The following is a 24883-nucleotide window of genomic DNA, read 5'->3' as shown; positions in this document are numbered from 1 at the left end:
TAATTTGAGCAAGAACTCACTGAACTTCACTCCTTAATTAGACACATATTTAATTTAAGATACATGTGTAGGAACTCAACACTAGAAAGAAATGTATGTTATTTATGTAAGAATATACATTATACATGTGTTTGGATTGTATTAGGACTGCTTTATTAATGAGATTAAACTGTTCTCAGGCCAAGATATTTTTCATAACTGTCACAGTGAGGCAACCTGTCATACACATTATACTGTTCAAAACTTTCAGGCCAGTAGAATTTATTTATTTATTTTATTATATTTTTATTTAAATTTATAGTCTTATTCAGTAAGGGCACATTAAATTGAGCAGAAGTGAAGTAGTTATAAAATGATTTTCATTCAAATAAATACTGTTCTTTTCAATATTCTATTCATCAAAGAACACACAAAAAAAAAAAGGATAACATTTTCCACAAAAAAATATTAGGCAGCACCAAATCTTGTACACCAAATCAGCATATTAGAATGATTTCTGAAGGATCATGAATATATTATTTATATAAAATATATATTTTAAAATATATTACAGTAGAAAGCAGGTTTTTTATTATATTTTTATAGAATTATATTATATACAGTTTTTTATTATATTAAACAATTAATATAATTATTAATTGTTTTGGCTGGTAGAGAGACTTATTTTTTCTTTGACAAAAAAATAATAATAAACCTTAGCAATCCAAACTTTTGAACTGTTATGTAAATAACTAATGAATTACAATTTATGCTGTCCAAAACAAAGATTTGATTTTTAAAATAAAATAAAATAAAATAAAATAAAATAAAATAAAATAAAATAAAATAAAATAAAATAAAATAAAATAAAATAAAATAAAATAAAATAAAATAAAATAAAATAAAATAAAATTTGTAATCCTTGCAAAAACAAAGGATTTTTTCCCAAAGAGTTTTTTTCCCCCCCAGTTGGCCATATTTTGCCATTTTCTTCTTCTTATTATTATTATTATTATTCTGTCAAATTAGATCCCTCTTTCAATATAAATTGGTATTTTTTTCCCCTGCCAGGAAAGTAAGTCTGATGACATAGAAATTCATTAACATCCCCAAGCACCACCATTAAATGGCACAATTTGATGCGTCATTCATGCAATAAAACATGACATAATGCACATGGAAATGTATGAACAACACAAAACAGCATTTAAACAAATACCGAGTATGATATTATGGTCTATCCTCAACCTTGTTGGATTTTTCTCTCTTTCACTCTCTGAAGTGTTCATGCGGCCTACGGGTTGAGTGAAGTAGGGCACAAACAATAACTGACGATCACATCGAATCATGTGCTGTGATGGAGGAAACCAGCTGACTGCATGAGCCCAGAGGATGGAAAGAGAAAGAGACAGATGCAAGGACGGAAAGAGAATGAGAGACATGGAGATAAGAAGAATTTATTCATGTGCTTCGTCACTTAATCATCTGACTTTCCACAAGCCCATCAAACTTCCCTGTATCCTAATGGTACATTCCATGACTACTCAATCCTGTGCGCTGATTGGACCGTAAGAGATTGAATGATGATAAATGAGGAGGACGTGTTTGATTTATGATGAGGGACTCAGTAAATTGACATGTTGTGTCTCTCTAATGACTCAGTTGCTGATGAATGCAACAGGACCATTACACCACACCAACACCATTCTGCTACAAAAAGCCACTTTTCACCATCCAATCAATTCTTGATAGATAAAACTGAGTCCTGCCCTGTATTTTCAGGTTTAATATTCAGTTTCAATCAGAAATGTTTCAAATTATGAAAGTAAAAATTACAACACAACAAATTATCGACAACACAAAGGAAACAAGCCTGCAACATAACGAAACTAACACAACGGAAACAAGATGCAACACAATGAAAACAAGCCGCGACACAACGGAAACATGCCACGCCCACAACACAATGAAATTAGCAGAACACAATGAACACAAGCCACAACACAATGAAATTAGCACAACACAGCAGAAACAAGACGCAACACAATGAAATTAGCACAGCACAATGAAATTAGTCTTTTCCGTTGTGGCGATTTTGTTGTGTTTTGGAGATTTCGTTGTGTTGTACACTACTGGGCCACCATAAAAAATGGATAGACAATGCTGTCAGCATGAAATGAAAATTCACCTTATCTATTTTCTAAATGCATGTTACATATAGGGTTGCGCAAATAGACGATGCCATCATCCATCGCCAATTGCTAACAGACATCCCGATGTTGAGCCGGCATCATGATTCCTTCCCCCACCCCCTCTCCCGCAATCCAATGACGGAACCCCTAAAGGTAATAAATATGAAATGGGAGGGAAAAAATATTTCAATACTTTCTCTCGCAATTATATCAATTCGTTGTGTAATTATACTGTAACTGCCGGCATCAGGGAGCCACTATTAATACGTGGGGCATTGAAACCAGAGATTGTCTTAATGCACGCTCTCATTTTACTTTCACTTTCAAAATTCGCGATCACACGGACACTATACTACGGAGCAGCAGTACTTACCACACATTTTACAAGATTAGATGTTTGTCAGTGGTGCTAAGGATCTGTAAATCATTCGCCATCGTCCTCAGTCATTACTCTGTTTATGTCGTAAGTGAAATTTTATGTACTGTTATGTAACAGGCTACCGCTAGCAAGCAGCTAACAATGTCCCTGTAGTGGCTCTGTAGAACGCGTTATTTGTTTTCCGTGCCTTTCTGAATACAGATTCACACTTCGGGCACACCACTAATCCCCCTCCACCCCCGATGTCATCGTCCATCGCGTTGTTTCACGGTAGACATCGTCCGATGCTAATTTGGTAGACATCACGCAATCCTAGTTATATATCTTATTGTGAAAAATTTATCCATGGATGTTTCTTTAAAAAAAAACACTTGACCTCATAATGTTTTTAAAGATTTATTTTGGAATGTTTGCCTTAATTATGACAGGACAGATCAGAACTGACAGGAAGCGAAGTGGGAGAGAGATAGGGGCGGGATTGGGAAAGGTCTGCCCATCGGGATTCGAAATAGGGACGCCCGTAGTGCAAAAGCGCTGTATGTCAGCGCTGCCCACAAGGCTATCGGCGCCAGACCTCATAATGCTTAATCAAAATGTCATAGCTGGGCCTTCCAGTGAAAATTACAGACTTCACTTTTTAAATGCAACATCCACATCTTAAAATCCAATTAACAACCAATGTATAGACTCTTAAAAAATAAAGGTTCTTTTTTGGCTTCTATGGTTTCATGAAGAACCATGGGACCTTTCCATTGCAAAAATGTAAAATGGTTCTTAAGCTTATTAAAAAATACAGAGCTTGGACAAAATAATTTGAACACCTGGGAACTAAGCACTGTTTCCTTATTAAGTTGTTTCTCCACCATCTGCCTTTAATACAGCTTCCTACCTTCTTAGAATACACAACTTTCATTGTATCTCAACTTCCATCAGAACATCTGCCAGTTGCTTCAAATATGATGGAGGAGGGAATCTGCTTCTCACTCTTCTCTCCAATACTGCCTATGATGGTTTGATAATATTCAAGTTATGTGATTGAGCTGACCAGGGCAGATGTTGAAGTTCATTGTGGTGCTCTATATGTCTAGGTTTCATGATCATAAAACCATCTATTTTGCAGTTTAGCACTGGTGTCTGTGATTAATGTTTTAGCAACTGCAGCTCTTTCAGGGATGTTGGCTTTGTGAAGTTCTCTGTGGTCAGTTTTTGTGGAAACAGGGTCATCAAGGTGAATATGAGGGATTGTTACCATTTCACTTCTGTGTTGTTTTGACTCCTTTTTAGTGTTTGCTTGTTTGACAGTCCCTATAATAATAACAACAAACATAATAATATATAATAATTGCAACATTTTTTCACTAAACCCTTCACATATTATATTAACCTAAAAATATTTAAATTATTTATATTATAATTCACATTAAGAAAAAAATATGCTTCATTTAAGAACTGTTCCATGAAAGGTTCTTTAAAGGAACCTAATATGGCTCTTCAAAGGAATCAATGTGAAAAGATCTTTCTGCTACATCCTTTTCATAGTGAATTCAACTGTATTTAAAAAACTATTTATTATATTCATTTCGGCACAAGGCAAATATCAAAACATGCCATCAACATTATGCATTCAGGCCAAAACCTGCTCCCACTGACAGTTACAGAGGGATGGTGCAGCATTATGAGTAGCAGAAGGGTAAACTAGTAAAGTCTAATGAACGAACAATTGATTTTTTGTTTGTTTGTTTGGTTTTACTGGAAAATGAAGGGTACCAATAGGTGTTCTGAGTTTGGTCCTTTCTTTCTCTCTCTTTCTCTTAAACTTGCTGACCCAGACTCAAAGGTGGCATTGATATGTGCACACCACTTTGGCCTGATGAGTAAGCAGAACTGAACCGCACAGACAGAGGACAGGAGTCTAAAAGAGCAACATAGGACATGAAAACAGGAGAAACTAGACAGCTGTTCAACCCCAGCAGCAAAAATACCCTTACAGGGATCTTAAAGGGATAGTTCGCCCAAAAATGAAAATTCGGTCATTAATTACTCACCCTCGTGTCGTTCACTTTGATTTCATCAAAGATCAGCGAAGGTCTTACGGGTTTTGAATGACATGAGAGTGAGTAATTAATGACAGTATTTTCATTTTTGGGTTTATTTTTTTTATTTATTTATTTCTGTCTGACTCTGTCCTGTCTGTCTGACCCTTAGAATTAATTAGTATCTATCTTACTTCTTATTAACTCACTGTAAGTGGTATAATAATAATAACGTAATAATAATAATACAAATTTGGCAGTTATGTGTAAATTACAGACCGATAATCAATATCTTTTATCAAATTTCAGATTTCTCAACTTAATCTGTTATTGTTTTTTGTTGTTCAAGTACTATTAATAGGGATGCACGATATTGGATTTTTGCCAATATCCGATATGACGATATTTTTCAACTCGTTTTTGCTGATGCCGATATATTTCCTTTTGTTTGGAAACAACAGCAAGTCTCTCCTGTGCAAAGATTCTAAACAAATTATTAATTTTGTAATTAAATTAAATTAATTTTGGTTAGTTTTTAACAAAAACTTATTTGTTAGAATTAAATAAACAATAATGAAGTTCTTTTATAAGGAAAGTACATTGAAAGCTTTGAAAATAATTATAAATCAACTATAAATCAATCACTTTTTTCAGACAGATGCACCTTAATATTTTATTTAAAGATTTAACATTTGTAGATGGTCTAAAGCAAAAGAGATAATCAGTCCATAAAGCAAATCATTCTGAAAATCTTTCAGAGCTCATAATCTGTAAAAAAAAAAACATATTACACATTAATAAATAAATCTGTATATAAAATTATTTAATTTACAAGTGTCATGTTTGTGATTTTTATTCATGTAAGCTATATCTTCTGACCTTTAAATCAAAATATTTTACGACATCAGTTACTGCTTTATTTAATCAGAAATACAATCTTAATATTATTTGTGTATTTTACTTTCATTTTATTACAAGTAGGCCAACAGCACCCCCTAGGGAATTAAAACTCCTTACCTGACGGCCATTAGGACCCTGGGGAGGCTGCCGATGCCACATGTAGTGCTAGTGACTGTTGAATCTATTGCGCACCGAACACAATAGATTCAACGATTAAACGATTCTGTTTAAATGCATTCTCAGTTTAAATGCAGCGATTAAAAACATTGAATCTAATCACCATTCAGGCAAAAATTTGCTTCAAGAATGACCACAATGCTGACTTGATCTTATCGCTAGCACATCGTAGTATGCACATGTGAGTTATTTATCTTATCGGCAAGACATATCGAACTGAAGCCGATGTTTACATTTTAAGCCATTATCGGCCGATTCCGATATCATTCCAATAATATCGTGCATCCCTAATTATTAATATAAATTATTATTAATAACACTGTAAATAAGAAAAAGAAGAAGAATGTATGTTATAATATTTTTTTTGTACTGTTGTAGTATGATTATTATTTTGTTTTCATTATGGCAAAAATCTGAAAAACTGGGTTTTGCAATTTTAAACTTACAAACACTTTAGTCTAAGTAGATAAAACTGGGGAAAAAAGGTAAATAAAGGTGAGCTGTAATTCAAATTTGATTGCCAAATGTGTAAATACACTTCAGCTTTTACCCACTAAAGCACAGCTAGTAGATTGGGCAGTTACTTAAAAGGGTTAGTAAATCAATAGTAATGATTGCGTTTTAGTATAATGCAGACAATAAATGACCTGAGCTTTAGTGTTGCTGTTAAAGCTGCAATGATTAAGATGACTCTTTGGTAAAATAACGCAGTAAAACGTGACCCCACATTAAAAATTGTGTCCTGTTTCTTGGTTTGTTGTGAGAGTTGCTGCTGTGAAGAAGGACATAAGATATTACTGCACATGATATAAATCACAGTCATCTTGGGGGAACGCAGCTGCCATTCAGATCTCAGTTCTGAATGTTAAGGTATGTATGCTAGAGAGAGAGGTATCGAGGTATCAGGCAGCCAATAGCTACCATCATGTGGCTAAAACCAGGCCACTTCCTCTCCGCATCACTCCACCTTCCGTCTACTTCCTCCCCACTTTCCTGTCTCTCCTCCTCTTCTTCTACAGCCAAGTTCACCCTGCAGCGATAATTCAGCCTATTTCATCTCCCTGCTCATCAGAGCCCAGATTTAACGCACAGTCTAAACCGCGAGCCCAAACCTCAGACGCTGTCAAGCACTAAAGGAGGTCAAAGTGTTGTTTCAGAAATGTTCCACATGTCTGCTCACTGTGGATCAGATTCAGACAACCTGTTTACATTACCATCTACAAAACAATATCGTGCAGAGGAAGCAAAATCTCTGTTTGTTTTGTTTTTTCATGTTACACATTTCCAAACTGATGTTTAAAAAGTTTCAGTTTTTAAAAAGCAGGTGAAACATCCTACTAAACCTAAAATTACAAACAAATCGCAAAGTTGCTTCAAAAGTAAATGACTACAAACATAATTTGGGCAGCTTTTGTTACTTGTACCACATAATGGCTGGCTATTACGACTAGATTTTTACTATTTTAATGCTATGTAAATGCAATGTAATGTAATGTAATAATTATATGTGTATAAATAAATAAATAATAATAATAATAATAATAATAATAACAACAACAACAATTAAAAATATAACAAATTAAAACAACAACAACAACAGTAATAATTTATATTATTGAATTTATTGTACTGTGGTACAGCCACAGTAATTTTTGAGCTTATATACATATATATAAATAACATATTTTGTGTAGCTTTTGTTACTTGTACCACATGACTGGCTATTACACCTATATTTTTACTATTATTTTATTGCTATGTAATTATATAATATAATATAATAAGTATGTGTATAAATAAATTAATTAATAAAAATAATAATAACAACAATAATTAAAACTATAATTAAAACAACAACAACAATAATATTTCGCACTATTTAGATTATTGAATTTATTGTACTGTGGAACAGCCACAGTCATTTTTGAGCTTTTATATATATACTGTATATAACATATTTTGTGTAGCTTTTGTTACTTGTACCACATGACTGGCAATTACAACTATATTTTTACTATTATTTTATTGCTATGTAAATATATAATATAATATAATATAACATAATACTCATGCATAATTATATGATATGTATGAATAAATATTGATTATAATTAATAATAATAATAATAATAACTTTCTTTTATTTCCTTTCTGACAAACTCATTTCAAGTCATTTTGTTCATTTTAATTCGCAAGTAAGTAAAAGTCTGCAAACTAGCCCGATTTCCAAAATAGTTTACTTTTTAATTAGTTTGTCCAATTTGTCCAATTTGATGCATTCAGGTCAATAAGATTGCTAATAAGATATGTGGCATTATCTAATTGAAAAAGTGATTGGCCAATCGCATTGCCAAGTGATTTTTCAACTGAATTATCCTGGTCCCCGCTCACATTCATAGCCATGCTTACTTTATTGTTTATTTTTACAGGGACAATGTACAATTAAAAGTAATTGAACCAGAGTTAGCTAATAGCTAATTTATATCTGCTGTCCCTGGGCAGGTAAACAAATAAAATAACATACAATATTATATATACACCACATAGAACATCACAATACATACAGATATCCAAAAATGTAAAATTAATAAAAACAATACATGAAAAAACACAGAACTTACAACACAATCATTAGTGGTTACAGATTTGTTCAGATAGTAGCCAGTGCTTAAGATTAGTTTTAAAAACTGTGAAGCTGTCAATGCTACGGATGTTTGTAGGTAAGGAATTCCATAACCTCACTACTCTAACCGAAAACGCTGTTTGACCTTCAGAAGCTCTGTGAGAACACAATGAGCTCAAAGGAGGTATAAGAAAGCCACCAGATTTTTAAAAAGCTCTGTAAAAAGCTATAAATAAACTGATGTTTAGCTTATCAAATAAGCTAAAACCTGTATCCATCATGCAATTAGTGTAAACTGTGTAAAGTGGCCATTACAAACATCACCAAACAATCACTGTGAATAAAATCTATTTCAATGCTGTTTAAAAAACATTAGCAGACACTGTTCACGGTTTCTCAATTACAACAGCTCATAATAACATGACTTTCCTGCTGGTACACATCTTCAGAATTATTCCGCCAAAGAGCCTCGTAAAGCATTAGCATGGAGTTGATGTGGCAAGGGATAATAAAGCGCTGCCACGCTAATTAATGGAGTCGTTTGCAAGCGTGCAAGGTCTAGATTGAGAGAAGTAACATCTCATTTAAAATGTGATCAGTAAACAGTGTGTATGAGTACTGTCATGACACAATAAAAATCAATACATTGTTATCGACCCGGTCGGTCTATACCGCCATTCTTCTCGTTAAAATGATTATGCAACACAGGACAGTAAAACAGCAAGAAATCAGTCACATGCTAATGTCTGTAATTCACATGATCAGTATTTTATGAATGGTAAATGGCTTTTTTATGTTCTTTTATCATAAGTTACTTACCGTCACATTGTTCCAAACCAGCATAACTTTCTTTCTTTTGTAGAACACAAAAGGAGATGTTTTGAAGAATGTTCACATTGCTATTTACCATAAAATTATATCATATAGTACAATCCAAATTCCGGAAATGTAATGAAAACTAAAAGAATTTCAAATCACATGAGCCAATATTTTATTCACAATAGAATATAGATAACATAATAAATGTTTAAACTGAGAAATTTTAAAATTTTATGCACTAAATGAGCTCATTTCAAATGTGATGCCTGCAACAGGTCTCAAAATAGTTGGGACGGGGGTATGTTTACCATGGTGTAGCATCTCCTCTTCTTTTCAAAACAGTTTGAAGATGTCTGGGCATCGAGCTTATGAGTTTCTGGAGTTTTGGTCCCATTCTTGCCTGATATAGGTTTCCAGCTGCTAAAGAGTTTGTGGTCGTCTTTGATGTATTTTTCATTTAATGATGTGCCAAATGTTCTCTATAGGTGAAAGATCTGGACTGCAGGCAGGCCAATTCAGCACCCGGACTCTTCTACTACAAAGCCATGCTGTTGTAATAGCTGCAGTATGTGGTTTTGCATTGTCCTGCTGAAATACACGTTGTCTGGAGGGAAGCAAATGTTGCTCTAAAACCTTTATATACCTTTATATAGCATTCACAGTGCCTTCCAAAACACGCAAGCTGCCCATACCGTATGCACTTATGCACCCCCATACCATCAGAGATGCTGGCTTTTGAACTGAACGCTGATAACATGCTGAAAGGTCTCCCTCCTCTTTAGCCCGAAGAACTGTGATTTCCAACAAGATTGTCAAATTTGGACTCATCTGACCATAGAACTTTTACACTTTGAAACACGCTTCTGGACCATGTTCACATATGGCTTCCTTTTTGCATGATAGAGCTTTAGTTGGCATCTGCAGATGGCACAGCGGATTGTGTTTACTGACAGTGGTTTCTGGAAGTATTCCTGGGCCCATTTAGTAATGTCAATGACAGAATCATGCCGATGAGTGATGCAGTGTCGTCTGAGGGCCCGAAGACCTCGGGCATCCCACAAAGGTCTTCGGCCTTATCCCTTACGCACAGAGATTTCTCCAGTTTCTCTGAATCTTTTGATGATGTTATGCACTGTAGATTATGAGATTTGCAAAGCCTTTGCAATTTGACGTTGAGGAACGTTGTTTTTAAAGTATTCCACAATCTTTTTATGCACTCTTTCACAGATTGGAGAGCCTCTGCCAATCGTTACTTCTGAGACACTCTGCCTCTCTAAGACATCCCTTTTATGTTACAGACCTGATGTCAATTAACTTAATTAGTTGCTAGATGTTCTCCCAGCTGAATCTTTTAAAAAATTCTTGCTTTTTCAACCCTTTGTTGCCCCCGTGCCAACTATTTTGAGACCTGTAGCAGGCATCAAATTTGAAATTAGCTCATTTAGTGGATAAAAGTGTAAAATATCTCTGTTTAAACATTTATGTTATCTATGTTTTATTGTGAATTAAATATTGGCTCGTGTGATTTGAAAGTCTTAATTAATAATTATATTAGTTTTCATTTTATTCAAATTTTAAAAACGTCCCAACATTTCCGGAATTCGGGTTGTAAACGAATGCAACAAATCAAGTTTGAATACAGTTTAAATTTCATATGTTCTTCAGAAAATTTTTATGGACCACTTCCATGAGGTTTTATGGTGCTCTTAGAGCTTAACAGTTGTGTCAGTAAGAATTTTTGAAAGGAATGAACACTTTTATCTAGCAAGGATGCAAACTTAACAGTAATGACATTTATAATGTCATATAAGATTTCTATTTCAAATAAATGCTGTTCTTACTATTCAAAGAATCCAAATGGCAAATGTATTACAGTTTCCACAAAAATATGAAGCAGCACAGCTGTTTTCAACATTGATAATAAAAAACAATTAGCATACTATGATTTCTGAATGCTTTCTGAAGGATCATGTGACACTGCAAAATTCAGCTTTGCCATCACAGGAATAAATTACATTTTAAAAAATAAGTGACATATATATATGTGTGTGTGTGTGTATATATAAACTTTACCAACCATAGACCTGGGTGATATACTGAATATTAAAGATATCAGTGCAACAATCAAGTGTTTTTGTGTTCCGGAAATTAGTTCCCCATCCGAAAGAGTTTTAGTGCCAGTGGGAACACAGTCGAAGGATCTCTTAAACCAGAAACCACTATACAAACAATATCTGTTCTATCATGTTTTTTTTTTTTAAATCACTCTCTAGCTTTTTAATTACTCTCAAGCAAATGCAAAAATATTGAGATACATATTGCTTACTGTCAAAATTTGGAAAAATATTGAGATATCAAATTTCAGGTTCATCACCCAGCCCTAACTGACCCCAAACTTGTAAAAGGGTATTGTTCATGACACTCAAATCAACAACAAACATTTTTCAAACCTCAGTACAGTAAGCAGCACTAAAACTGTGTCTCCACCAGGAACAAGAGTATCACTGAGGGAAAGTAAGTAGCACTACACAACAAAACCTTCTTTTATTCTCCGCCAGGACCACAGAGACTTCTGGAAGGAGAACGGTAAGGACTTGTGACTAGAATTACTGACACACTTTTCCTTTGAGCGTCGAGCTAATCTGGGTTTAGTCGTGATTACGTAAGCCATCGCTTTTTCCCATGTCTCTGGGCAATAGTAGCGCAGCTGAAAACCGCGCTTGGTGATTTTTAGTCCTCTTTGTTCGGAAGGAGACACTTGGACGCAGATTTTAGTATCACCAGTTTCAGCTGCTGCAATCACACATGGCCAGCTGTGACATGCCCATATTTTCACAGTCTCTCAGATGTGGAAGAATTTACTGAAACGCTCAGCAAAGGAACGAATTAAATATATCTTATGAGAGTGAAATTAACATTTATCATTTCTTTCCATGACACCGCTGGTACTCCGATATCCTTATTGGAATATGATGTCTAAGTTTAAGACATTCAAGAGGTAAACTTGTTAAAAAGGGAGGTTCTTAGTTGACACAAGCTGATTATGTGGACCAGACTTTTTGCCGTAAGTCAGAAGTATGGTTATATGAGTTTGGGTGTAGTTGTGGTACCTGTGGCAGTGCGGAGCTGAGCTGACGCTGCAGTGAGTCCCGGTCATAGATGACGTCCTGCAGGTGCTGCTGGGCGAGGGCAAGGCTTTCTTGTGTCTCTCTCAGGGTGTCCAACAGACGGTCTCTCTCGTCAAGCATGTTGACCATCAACTGCTCAAAATGCGAGTCAGGGTCAGAGGCGCTGCTCTGGGAGCCACGCTGGCTCATCGCCGTGTCCTCGCTGATAGTGGGCATCACTTCGCACATCATCTTTACCTGCTGAAAGAGGATGAATGCTTAGGATACCCATGGAAATATTAAAGTTTTTTTTTGTACTATGGTACAGCCACAGTAATTTTTGAGATTTAAATTTAAAAAAGGGAAGGAGTGGAGGAGTGGAAGAGGACTCCAGTGGCAACCTGTGAAGCTCTGGTGAACTCCATGCCCAAGAGGGTTAAGGCAGTGCTGGAAATGAATGGTGGCCACACAAAATATTGACACTTTGGGCCCAATTTGGACATTTTCACTTAGGGGTGTACACACCTTTGTGGCCATCGGTTTAGACATTAATGGCTGTGTGTTCAGTTATTTTGAGGGGACAGCAAATTTACACTGTTATACAAGCTGTACACTCACTACTTTACATTGTAGCAAAGTGTCATTTCTTCAGTGTTGTCACATGAAAAGATTTAATAAAATATTTACAAAAATGTGAGGGGTGTACTCTCTTCTGTGAGATACTGTATATAAAGGTTAAAAATATTTCTAATTCAATTCACCAAAGAATCCTAAAAAAAAAAGTGTGTCACATTTTCCACAAAAACATCAAGCATTGATAATATATAATAATATTTCTGATGGATTACTTGACACTGAAGACTGGAGTAATGACTGCTGAAAATTCAGCTTTGCCATCACATTACATTTTAAAATATATTATAACTGAATATTTTTTAATTATTTTAAATTGTGAAAATTTCACAATACTACCGTTTAACTGTATTTTTTTAACAAATAAATGCAACCTTAGGAAGAACAAGAAACGTCTTTCATAATCAGTAAAAAAAATCTTACCAACCCCAAACTTTTGAACAGTATGATATTCTCAACACTTTATGTACATAAACATACTGCTTTTGTCTGTCAATCCCTTTGTGTCTATCTGTAAAAGCACTGAACTGCTCAGAGCATCTGTGAGAAGACAGCATGTACACTGTATGTACATAGTGGTGAAGTGCGTCTGTTCCTGTTAGACTCAAAGCTGTCAGGATTGTGGCGGCTGGTAGCTGTAGGGGAGACGAGCATTAAAAACACACAGGGCCACAGAGCTCCACGCCTAGGCTGTGATGATACAACACAGGCGGAGCGGGTGGAGGAATCTCCTGGCAAGGACGAGATGTGTTTATGTGTGTTTATGAGTGCAGAAAAAACAGATGAACAGAGAAAGACAAAAGTCATGGTAAGTAAATCTTGTATGTGTAAGTGTCTTGGTACATACCGGGCGTCTCAGGTCCTGTTGTTATAAGCTATACAGAAAATGAATCTGTCCAAATAGTGTTGTAGAGTATATGTGTATAGTAAAGCAATGCTGTCATGGGAGGGTGGGCTTCCTGCACTCTAGACTTCATGCTTGTGCCGTTTACTGGACCAGAACGCATCATTTCCTCTGTTGCTTATGTAACACGGTGCTCTACAGCGTCTCCTGCAGCACCATGACTCGGTACAGACCACAACCACCACCTGTGCCATTTGTCTCAGGTGGCTTATATATTACACCCTTACTGAGGATGGCAACAATGTAAGCACATACTCAAGATTAGGGGTGGCATTTGAGGCTTCTGAAAAAAGGAGAGTGATTTTCTCAACAAGTAAGAAAAGAGTCATACAAAAAACTAGATAAAGTTTGTAGACAAACTTTAAGTTGGCTTAGAAAAGCCGAGCCAGAAAGTGTTGAAGGGGTGGGGGGTCAGTTTTAAAAGCTTGAGGTTTGAAGGTTTTCATTTACAAATAGTAAAGCTTTAATTTGGTACTGTAGTTTTAAAAGCTCAAAACCATCTAAAACCAGCCTGATTTAACAAAAAATTTTTTTTATTAAAAACCAGCTGGTTCATTAAAAAAAAAAAAAAACAGCTAAAAACCAGTTCATTTTGCAAAAAACAGCTAAAACCATCTAAAACCAGCTGATTTAACAAAAACAGCTAAAACCCAGCTAAAAATAGCTGATTTGGCATTAAAAAAAACAGCTAAAACCAAACAGCTAAAAGTAAATATAATAAAATATTTAAAAATATTATGAAGATTTTAGATTTTAAAAAGTAATATGTTTGTATTTTGTATATTATTACATATTATTATTAAATATTTTGAGTAAGCTTTTTTTTTAATATATTTTCAGTTTTCATTTTAATTTTAGTTCAAATATTTTAAGCTTTAGTAATAATAAATTATTTCAATTAGCTGACAAGACAACATTTCTCATTTTAAGTCTAATATTTATTATTCCAGCTTTATTTCAATTCACAAATTATTATTAATAGCTTTCATTTTAGGTAACAATAATGTAATATAATGTAATGTAATATAATATAATATATAACAACAATAATAAAAGAAGTGTGAAAAATAGTCATGTGACTGGCTGATTATTCTGTCAGCTATATTATGTTCACAACTGCTCAGAAAATCCATGAGTGGTTAAACTCATGGAAGCGGATGGACTAATTACAATGTTTACAAATAACCCACTCAGAAATCACCTCTTTCAGTCACATACAAATTTAAATGAACCTGAAATTACTTGAAATAATCTGTAAATGAGCCCTCTGAACGCATCTAGAAGCAAATCTAATTTCTGTCTAACGTAGCGACTGTTCTTGAGGCAGTTATTGAGAGACTGATAGCTGATCAATTTGAAATTTGCTTCACCAAAAGGAAAACTGCAAAATTAATAACAGTTTCTAAACGATCATTAATTTAAATTCAAACACGATTTCACCTCCCTATAGTATACACATATAAACATACAAAAAGGCATTGTCATTTTATAAACAGAAGACATATGGCCTACAATCTGACATTTTTCATGTTTACAGATAGCTTACAAGTCCATCCTAATCTGGCTGTCTCTGGCAATGGGCCTGCAGACACTATGCGAACAGGCTGTTAGCCAGAGTCCCACCATCTCCCAGCTAGCCACTAACTGCTAACTTTAGACCCACAAACGCTCTGGGCTGCGGCCAGCTCTCCTGTCTCCAACCAAGCATACAATGGAGAGCCCTGAAGCAGCCTGGAAAAGTCAGATTTTTTCCCCTCCTGTTATAAATAAAGAGACAATTCAGAAGACAAATTAATGTGTAAAGGTCTGTCACGAGTTACTAGACCACGTCTGAGTTTTTCAAACTTCCGCTGGGTATCAAAGCGCTTGACAAATGTCACTTAGATAACAGATGATTATAGCAATAATACCTCACCTAATTTGGCCGCTACTTCAAAAACAAAATATGTTCTTTTATGAAATGTAAACATGCAATGAGAATAGCTCAAGACTGAAACAAATACCACTGTTCTAGCAAGCTGCTTAATTAAAATGTAATTATATTTAATTAATTAATTATTCAGTGGAACAATCACCCTTTTGAGCAAAGAACAAGACATTTACTGATTCCAAAGGAAGCAAGGAAGAAGAAAAAAAAGTCATAAAAAATTTAGTCAAAAATAATATAATATGATATATAATATAATTTATAATAGCAGTCAAAAGTTCTTGAACAGTAAGATTTTTGATGTTTTTAAAGAAGTTTCTTCTGCTCACCAAGTCTGCATTTATTTGATCCAAAAGTACAGAAAAAACAGTAACATTTTGAAATATCTTTATTATTTAAAATAACTGATTTCTATTTTAATATATTTTAGCATGTAATTTATTCCTGTGATTTCAAAGCTGAATTTGAAAACATCATTACTCCAGTCACATGATCCTTCGAAAATCATTCTAATATTCTGATTTGATTTTCATAAAAACATTTATTATTATTATTATGCTGAAAACATATTTCTATTCATATTTCTATTCATCTTTGATGAATAGAAAGTTCAGAACAACATTTATCTGAAATAGAAATCTTTTGTAACATTAAAAATGTCTTTATCATCACTTTTGATCAATTTAAACCATTCTTGCTAAATAAAAGTATTAATTTCCCCAAAACTAAAAATACAAAACTATACTGACTCCAAGCTTCTGAATGGTATAGTGTATAATGTTACAAAAGCTTTTTATTAAAGATGATCTTTGGATCTTTCTATTCATCAAAGAATCCTGAAAAATCAACTGTTATAATAATAATAAGAAGAAGAAGAAGAAGAAGAAGAAGAAATGTTTCTTGAGCATCAAATCAGCATATTAGAATGATTTCTGAAGGACCATGTGACACTGAAGACTGGCGTAATGATGCTGAAAATGTAGCTTAGACCAAAGGAATAAATAAATTTTTTAAATACATTACAATAGGAAGCAGTTATTTTAAATAGTAAAAAATATTTCACAATATTACTGATTTGCTGTGTTTTGGATCAAATAAATGCAGGCTTGGTGAGCAGAAGAGAATTCAAAACAAAAATAATAATATAAAAAATCTTACTGTTCAAAAACATTTGACTGGTAGTGTATAATATTAGTGTTTTATTATATTTATAATATTCAATTAACATGAATGACTTTTTAATAATAACAACACTGGATATACTGTGATTGGCTGATTATCCTGTCAACTACATAATGCCCGCCTACTAACTGTTCAGAAAATCCATAAGTGGTTAAACTGATGGAAGAAGATGGACTTATTACAGAGTTAATAACTCACCTCCTCGGAAATGACCACTTTTGGTCACATACAAATTAAAACGAAGCTGAAATGACTTGAAATGATCTGCAAATGAGCACTCGTGCATCTGGAAGCATCTTCTCATCTCTGCTGCAGTCTAACATGGAGGTAGTTATTGGGATATTGATAGTTGGTCAATACAAAACAAATCACCACCACTTCTTACCCTTGGCCCTTAAAGCTTTCTGGTCAGGAAAACTATGTTCTATTAAAAATGAGTGTAAACTAGATAGTTGTTGAAATGACATGAAAGGGCACGGCACTCACTATAAACAATCAAACCCAAAACCAAGAGGGGTTGCTTTTTCCTGATATTTTGCGAAACATCCGGATATAACATAGAGAAGCGAGCAAGGACAGAGACAAAGGAACTGGAATAGAAGCGACGTCTCAATGCCATATGCCAATCAATAAATTATTCATGTGGGACAGAGTCTGGGACTCCCTCTCAATCACTGTGCAAACAGTCACACACTCACACATACTCACACACTTCTCTGCCTACAATGGGAAAAAAGACCTACATTTATTTTCACACAACACTGACACATTCAGTCACACTCAGAGAGTGACGTCAGGGACAGACACCTGCTGCGGCGCTCACAGCAGTTTACACACCACCTCTGACATCACTATTACACACCATCAGTGAGCACAACAGCGCCACAATAACAGACAACTTTTAGGGTTTACTGAAGAAGGTACATTGCTAAAAGACTCACATATGAATCACATATGACACAGCCATTATTTATTAACTATAAATAGACCTAACTATTTATAGTCATACATAGCTATAATAACAGCACAGTGGATTTTTTTTATTCTTTGAATTTTATTTTTGATATTTTTATTATTATGAAAACTACAGATGAAATGAAAATAAACATTTCTTGTTTTTTGTGTTTTGGTCCTCCTTTATATTAGGTGGCCTTAACTATTACGTACTTGCATCAAAAAAAAAAAAAAAAACAAGTACAGTGTACTTATTGTGTTCATATTGTACTGCAAAACACTTTTGCTGCTATTGAGGTGGTACGTGGGTAAGGTTACAGACAGGGTGGGTTAAGGTGTAAGGGATGGGTCAACTGTGTAATTACAAATGTAATTACATTTGAAATTAATTACAGATGTAATTACATGCAGGAGGCAGGAGATCAGGGAGTGCTTACACATCACTTCAATTGGCTGATTATTCTGTCAATTAGGCCTACGTAATGTCAGCCTATAATTTTTAATCATGCAGCAATGTGATACAATGGAATTGAGAAAAAAATGCCACTTAGTAATGCCACATAGTAACTTATTGGGAGTGAAAACACAGGAGCTCACATGATCTATTTCCTGTGAGATGCTGTAATTGCGTTAATTAATTTCACTGATCTACACAGTATGTGATTCTTACAGCAATATAAAAAAAAAATCCAGTTTCAATATTTCAGCAATAAAAGTGTCCGAAAAAAAAAAATTCTGACAAAATTTGGAAACATTTTTTTTTTTTTCCAATTCACACATTGTTTACAAAACTTTCTGAAATAGGACCCCTTACTTAACAACAATTAGAAAAATCACTTTAAAAAATAAAAGAATTACAATCATTTCAAAAATGTAACAATTAATTATACACACACAAATGAAACAAATGTACTGACAAAATTCTACTAATTCTCTGTCTCACTTTATAGTCTCAGAGATTAAAATATTTTCAAATATTTTGACATTTAATTGTTCCTACATGCTCCAAACGAAAAATTATGAATGAAACTCAACTTAACCACCAAACAAATGAAAGCAAGTGCATCTTAACTTTGTGATATACAAAGCTCCAGGAAGAAAGAAAATGGAGAAAGGAAGAAAGAAAGAATGACGCAGCAGGATTGGAAGAGGGGAAGAGAAAAACCATTACAGCATCTTAAGTGAAGACTCCCCCCATCTATATTTCATAACACCAAACAGCCACTAACATCAGACATCAGCAGCGAAGCTGGCAAGACTTCAAAACTTTAACTGCAGAATGATCCAGAGTTCAACTTCAGCTACTAGATACATAACGGTATTCAATGAACATAAAGAACAATGGAATCCTACATCCCATTTGGGCAATAATTGCTTTGTGATGGTTTACTTTGGACTGATCCAACAGGGTCAGTAATAATTGTGTTTTTATTTTGCTCAAGGGATCTTGGCCTTATTCTAGTGGGACCACCAATTGCATTTACGCCACATTTTGGTAGCAAAACGGGTTAAATAGGTCTTCAAATCCATTCTTCAGATTTTTGCTGAATATATTTTGTTGTTCAATCCCTTTATGATTGGTTAATGAGCAAACAGAGCCAAATAATCCAATAATGGACTGAACCAAGTTGAAAGTAGGGGGTTTGTGAGCAGTGATGGTCCAAGCGTGTGGGCTGGACTGAATAAATGAACAAAGGAATGTGCATTATTTGCTGTTAACACATTGCAGCTCACATTTTAACAAAAGGTCAAGGGCATAGAATATTTCGAGGATATTTGGCATAACATCCTGCAGTGAAATTTAAAGCAGATGGGCATGAACCCAAGACTGCTCAACAGCACAATTGGTTTGAGAGTGCTGTACGCTGTATTTTAAACCCACATTTCAATCGGAGTATTGAGTGGAGCACAAGGCAATGCCCAGTGTAAAAGCCCCACTGATGACAACAAGAGCGATCATATTCCACACACACTGACTGAATGAATGGATGGCTGTGGGGGGAGGGAGAAAGAGAGAGAGGTACAGATTGAGAGGAAAGGGAGGGCTGAGGTGAGTGAGTTCAATGAAATCTGTGGATTTTGTAGTGATACAAGACAGGTCAAGAATAATGGAACTGCACCAACCATGAAAATGTGATGCTGCATTTGATATACAGTGGGGTCCAAAAGTCTGAGACCACTAGTGAAAAGCTTCTATTTTTATTTTTTTTAACGCAACTTAGTTTTTTAGGAAATGTGCATGAATTTTAAAATGTCCTAGTATTTGGTTTGTCCTTGTAGCTTTGACTGTATGAACTCCACAAACTTCTTCACATTGTCAGTGTCTCACATTTACTTTCAATTGATTAGTGACTTGCATGATCTTAAACATCATATATAATCTTAAACTTTTAATTATTTATTTTAATTATTTACAATTGTACTAAATACATAATAACATGTAATATTCTCTCTCTCTCTCTTCATTTTATATTTAAACATTTTTGTTTATTTGGAGATTCAAATTATATTTTTAATCCCAGATTTTCAACAGTGGTCTCAGACTAGACTCACTGAGTTTTCATTTATGCCATTACATTTATATAGTTTATGGTTATACAATAAATAAACACAGTTTTATTTTAATATTTAAATGTTTTTTGTTTATTTGTAGATTTAAATTACATTTTAAAACCCAGGTCTTTAAGAGGTCTCAAACCAGACCCCACTGAGTGTTCTTAAAAATTCTAATTTATTTAATGCCATTATGATTATTTATTTATTTATAAATCACTAGATAATTTAAAATATTTAATTATTTATTTATCTATAATTCAATTTGATTTTAAATATCAGACTGGACTCCACTGTGTGCTCTTAAAATTTCTTATGACATTATATTATACATTTACAATAATAATAATAATAATCCTATTTTAATATTATATTTATATATACAATTTTTTTTTTTTTCTTTTTTAGATTTAAACAGGATTTTATATCCCAGATTTTCAACAGTGGTCTCAGACTCGATTGGGCGCTGTAATTTTTCACTGCCATAAACTAGAACCAACCTGTGCACATTCAGTGGTGTGAAAAAGATGATTTCCACCACACACCCCCTACCAAGGTCATACAAACCAGCTGTACATTTGTTAAAATACAGTGGAAACGGCTGAGGTAGCCTTTACACACCAGCACAACCAACAGGGTCAGTGGGACATCCTATTCTCGGCCTCTCTGTCTACAGTATGGACCATTAGAGGCAAGAACACCAGTGTGGCCACCACAATTCTCCATCAATAGGAAGCAATCATGGCTGCCACGTTAAATATTTAGTGTCCACAAAGTAACAAAAATTACTCGATTTGAGGTTTGAAAGCAGATAGTGCTATACGTTTGGTTATACCCATTTAACTTGTGACGTTTACTTGAAAATATCTTGAACTTTAAAAAAATTTACAGAGTCACAAAATTGCTTTAATAAACATTAAACGTGATGTGATTGTATGACTTGTCAATTTTGGCACAATATTGCCTAATGACAGTAAAACAGTCAAATATTACACATTAGCGCATGTGAGTAACATCACAATAAAAGTGTCAATTAATTCTTGAAATTTAAATAAAAGCTTCATGCTGTAATCATTCAAACATGTTTTGTTTGACTGAACAGCCAAGCATTAGTACATTAAAGCACCACGTTCACGTTCACGTTCACGTTCACACAGTCCTCCGGCACATGTGAATAAGGTCCATTACAGCCGGACCACAGGCGAGTGGGATATGCAGGGATAATTCCCATGACATGCCCACTACACCTAGCAAGCCGGCATGTTATAGTGATCTCATCTCTTTCAAAACAGCCAATTCTGCTGCTGTGACTCTAATTGGAGAGAATCCTCAACCATTGTCTCAAGCGCATTACATCATGCCTGTCTTTGCATCTCTCTCCCTCCCTCCTCTCTCTTTCCTTTCTCTCTGTCAGTGTCTTCCATTGATCTATGCACCTTTTTCCTGTATGAGATATGAAAGATTATCATCAGTACCCAAGAATATGCATGCATTCATTCATGCATTCATTCATTCATTCATTCACTCACACATTCATTGATCTCTGTTACTACAGCAATACCTTTCACATCTGTTGGAAGTTTCCTTTCACTAAAGAGGCATTTCCGAATCACCTTGAGAATGGTGCACAAAGAATACTGCATTTTCACAAGTTGGACACAATGACTGTTGCACTGTATAGTGTATGGGTTGTCTTATACTCACTGTTCACTGTGCAATATCAATGACAGCTGCAATCTAAGCGCGAGCGCACAGCTGCTCCAATCATCCGATTCACTACAAGGAAGCTTCACTGGCCAAAATCAGCACTGCTCCGGCGAAACCCGCATGAATATCCACCGCTGGCATCCTCAAAAACGCGATACTGTCCCGTATATTGATGACATTTTGATTTCCAGATATGCCCATTAGTAATAAAATGGCACGTTAAGGATTCAGCGGCGAGAACAGCGGTGGTTGGTTGAGACCATTGTTCGAGAAAAGAGGGGGAGTTCGCTTCTGTCTTAAAGTTGCAGCTGTGCAATTTCCCAACAAATAGTTGGATCTCCATAGGTTTCCGTGTTTATGCACGGAAATGTTTTGTTTATTTTAATTAACATATACGAAAATTCAAACATTAGGGGCAACACAGTCTTAATGAGGTTACCCGACTCCACTAGAATAACTCCATTGAAATGACTTGAAAACATAAAACATTATGTAAATACGGCGAACTTGAACGTTTCAGTGCGTCTTCGCACCAAATATTTTCGGACAAAAATCGACAAACCGGCATATGTTGAAATGGTTTCAATTCACAAACCTTTAGATTCTCGACGGCAGGGGACAAATTTATAGTCAATATTACACAAATATAATAATAAAATAAAATAGATAGATAGAATTATGGATGGATGGATGGACGGATAGACATATAGACATATATATATCCTTTAGGCAGTAGGTGGCGACAGATGAACACTGTGTTTTTTAAGAGAGTCACTGAATCATTGACTCGTTTGAAGATTCACCAAAAAAAGGACACGCGACTCTTTTTCTCTATTGCCACTGTGGACTCACATAGGCCTAATTATTTGCATTATTATCGTATAGGCTATTTCATATTGTATATTGTACATTTTTAAATCCTATTTTTAATTTTGATTTTGAATAGAGAAATAATCCCTCTGAAAGATTGTCGAATGGTTTGACTAAAATACAAAATATACAGCTGAGACTGTAAAATGACATTTATGCCCTTGCAGTGAGTATGGAAAACATAAAATCAATGTAGAAAATTATGTAACAAATATACCGACAAACCTCTCTTTATTCTCTTTCTCACTTTCTACTAGTCATTGTGATTTCCTTTTATCATATTTTAACATTTTATTGCATAAAAATGTGTTTGTATGCATAAAAGGGGGGATACTGAAATTCTAGCTTTACCTTAATAAATAAATACATAATAGCTAATGTTGTGAGTTCTCTATAGAATCCAGCGTTCTCAATACTTTTTGTCCACTTTGCAGAAAATCTCATTTGCTGAAATTTATTAGCTCACAGCCTCTTGATAAAGTGTGGCTCTGGGGAGCACTGCACCATAGATCATAAAGCACCACAGAGTAATTAACAATTAAGCAAAATATGTTCAGTTAGGTGTTTCTAACTACAGAAGGAAACAGACCTGAGTGCAACTAGAATATCCCTCCTTTGGACAGATGTTCTTCATGGACAGATGTTAAAGCAGCAGAATGACTATAGAGCTGCAGTGTGTGCAGTGTCAGTCCCGCAGGGGAGACCTGAGGCTGACGGGGCTGTCGCTGTCCATGGTGCTGCTCCAGTGAGGAGCCAAGCACTGCTGTCCACGCTCAGCCCCAATAACATAAACCTGGCCATTTCAGTCATGTTTTACAATACTTTCTCCTTTCCTAGATTAACGTGCAAAGACAACTATGAGTAAGCCAATCTTAAACAGAGTGTAAACACTGTCGCTCTTCAGCACTTTAAAACATTGCCTTGTTCATTTCAGCATTCCAGCTTGTCAACTTCTAGCAAAACAATTCAACCAATAGTGAAACAATTATTTGTGAAATTGCATTTGTGCCCAAATTGCACACTTCACCTTGTTTTTTTAATCCACGTTCCTGGTCATATCATGCACAATTCATCAATGCATGTAATCTAGCTGAGTAGGATCTTGGTTAATGTTAACCAATAGTCAAACAGCTTTTTAATTAAAAACATGTCACATTATGGAAGTAAAATGGGTTGCGAAAGCCATTTCATGCTGATTTCAAGCGGTCTCTGTAGGAAGTCAGTGATCATGGTTGTGATGAGCTGAACTCCAGTGGAGAGGAACGAACTCCTCAGAGAGAGAGAGAGAGAGAGAGAGAGAGAGAGATCTGAGCTGTCTCTGAGGTGCACTGCCATTGCACATCAACAACACTGTGTTGTACTTCTCTCTTGGGTCGCTGGAAATAAATAGTTCACATAACATCTTTACATACAGTAATTCCCTCTTGCAGGAAGAATAAAATCTCAGTTAGACTTATTATAAATGGCTTTATTTTTTAATAGTATATCTGTACTTATGCTGGAAACAATGCTGGAAAAAATAAGCAAATAAAAAGTTTGTTGTTGTTTTTTTAAAATAAATGAATACTTTTTTTAAGCAAGGATGCATTAAGCTGATCAAAAGTGACAATAAAGACATTTATAATGTTACATATGATTTCTGTTTCAAATAAATTTTGATTTTTCTATTCATCAAAGAATCCTGAAAAATATATATCATGTTTTCCAAACAAATATTACGCAGCACAACTATTTTGAATGTTTCTTGAAGACTAAATCAGCATATGAGAATGATTTCTGAAGGATCATGTGACACTAATTACTGAAATAATGGCTGGTAAAGATAACATTTGGTTTAAATTGTTGTAATATTTACACAATTTGTTTACAGTACTTTACAGTATTTTTATTAAATAAATGCAGCCTTGGCGAGCAGAAGAAGCTCTTTTCAATCTGAATTTGAAC

The 24883-nt window shown here is 34.7% G+C and overlaps 1 protein-coding gene across 1 annotated transcript in view; it reads right to left on the bottom strand.

Moving 5' to 3' along the window:
- Positions 1-22572, bottom strand: part of ppfia2 (PTPRF interacting protein alpha 2) — a 187544-nt gene extending 164972 nt beyond the window's left edge. The window contains exons 1-2 of the mRNA XM_058773057.1: positions 22067-22572; positions 12213-12470 (exon numbers count right to left, since the gene is read on the bottom strand). Coding sequence (XP_058629040.1) covers positions 12213-12461 — 249 coding nt within the window. The 5' untranslated portion in view covers positions 12462-12470; positions 22067-22572. The remainder of the gene's footprint in view (positions 1-12212; positions 12471-22066) is intronic.
- Positions 22573-24883: the final 2311 nt, after the last annotated feature.

The sequence above is a fragment of the Onychostoma macrolepis genome, chromosome 04 (assembly GCF_012432095.1).
Source record: "Onychostoma macrolepis isolate SWU-2019 chromosome 04, ASM1243209v1, whole genome shotgun sequence".
NCBI classification, from domain to species: domain Eukaryota; kingdom Metazoa; phylum Chordata; class Actinopteri; order Cypriniformes; family Cyprinidae; genus Onychostoma; species Onychostoma macrolepis.
The sequence above is the reverse complement of the archived record's forward strand: the minus strand, read 5'-3'. Positions and strand labels throughout refer to the sequence as shown.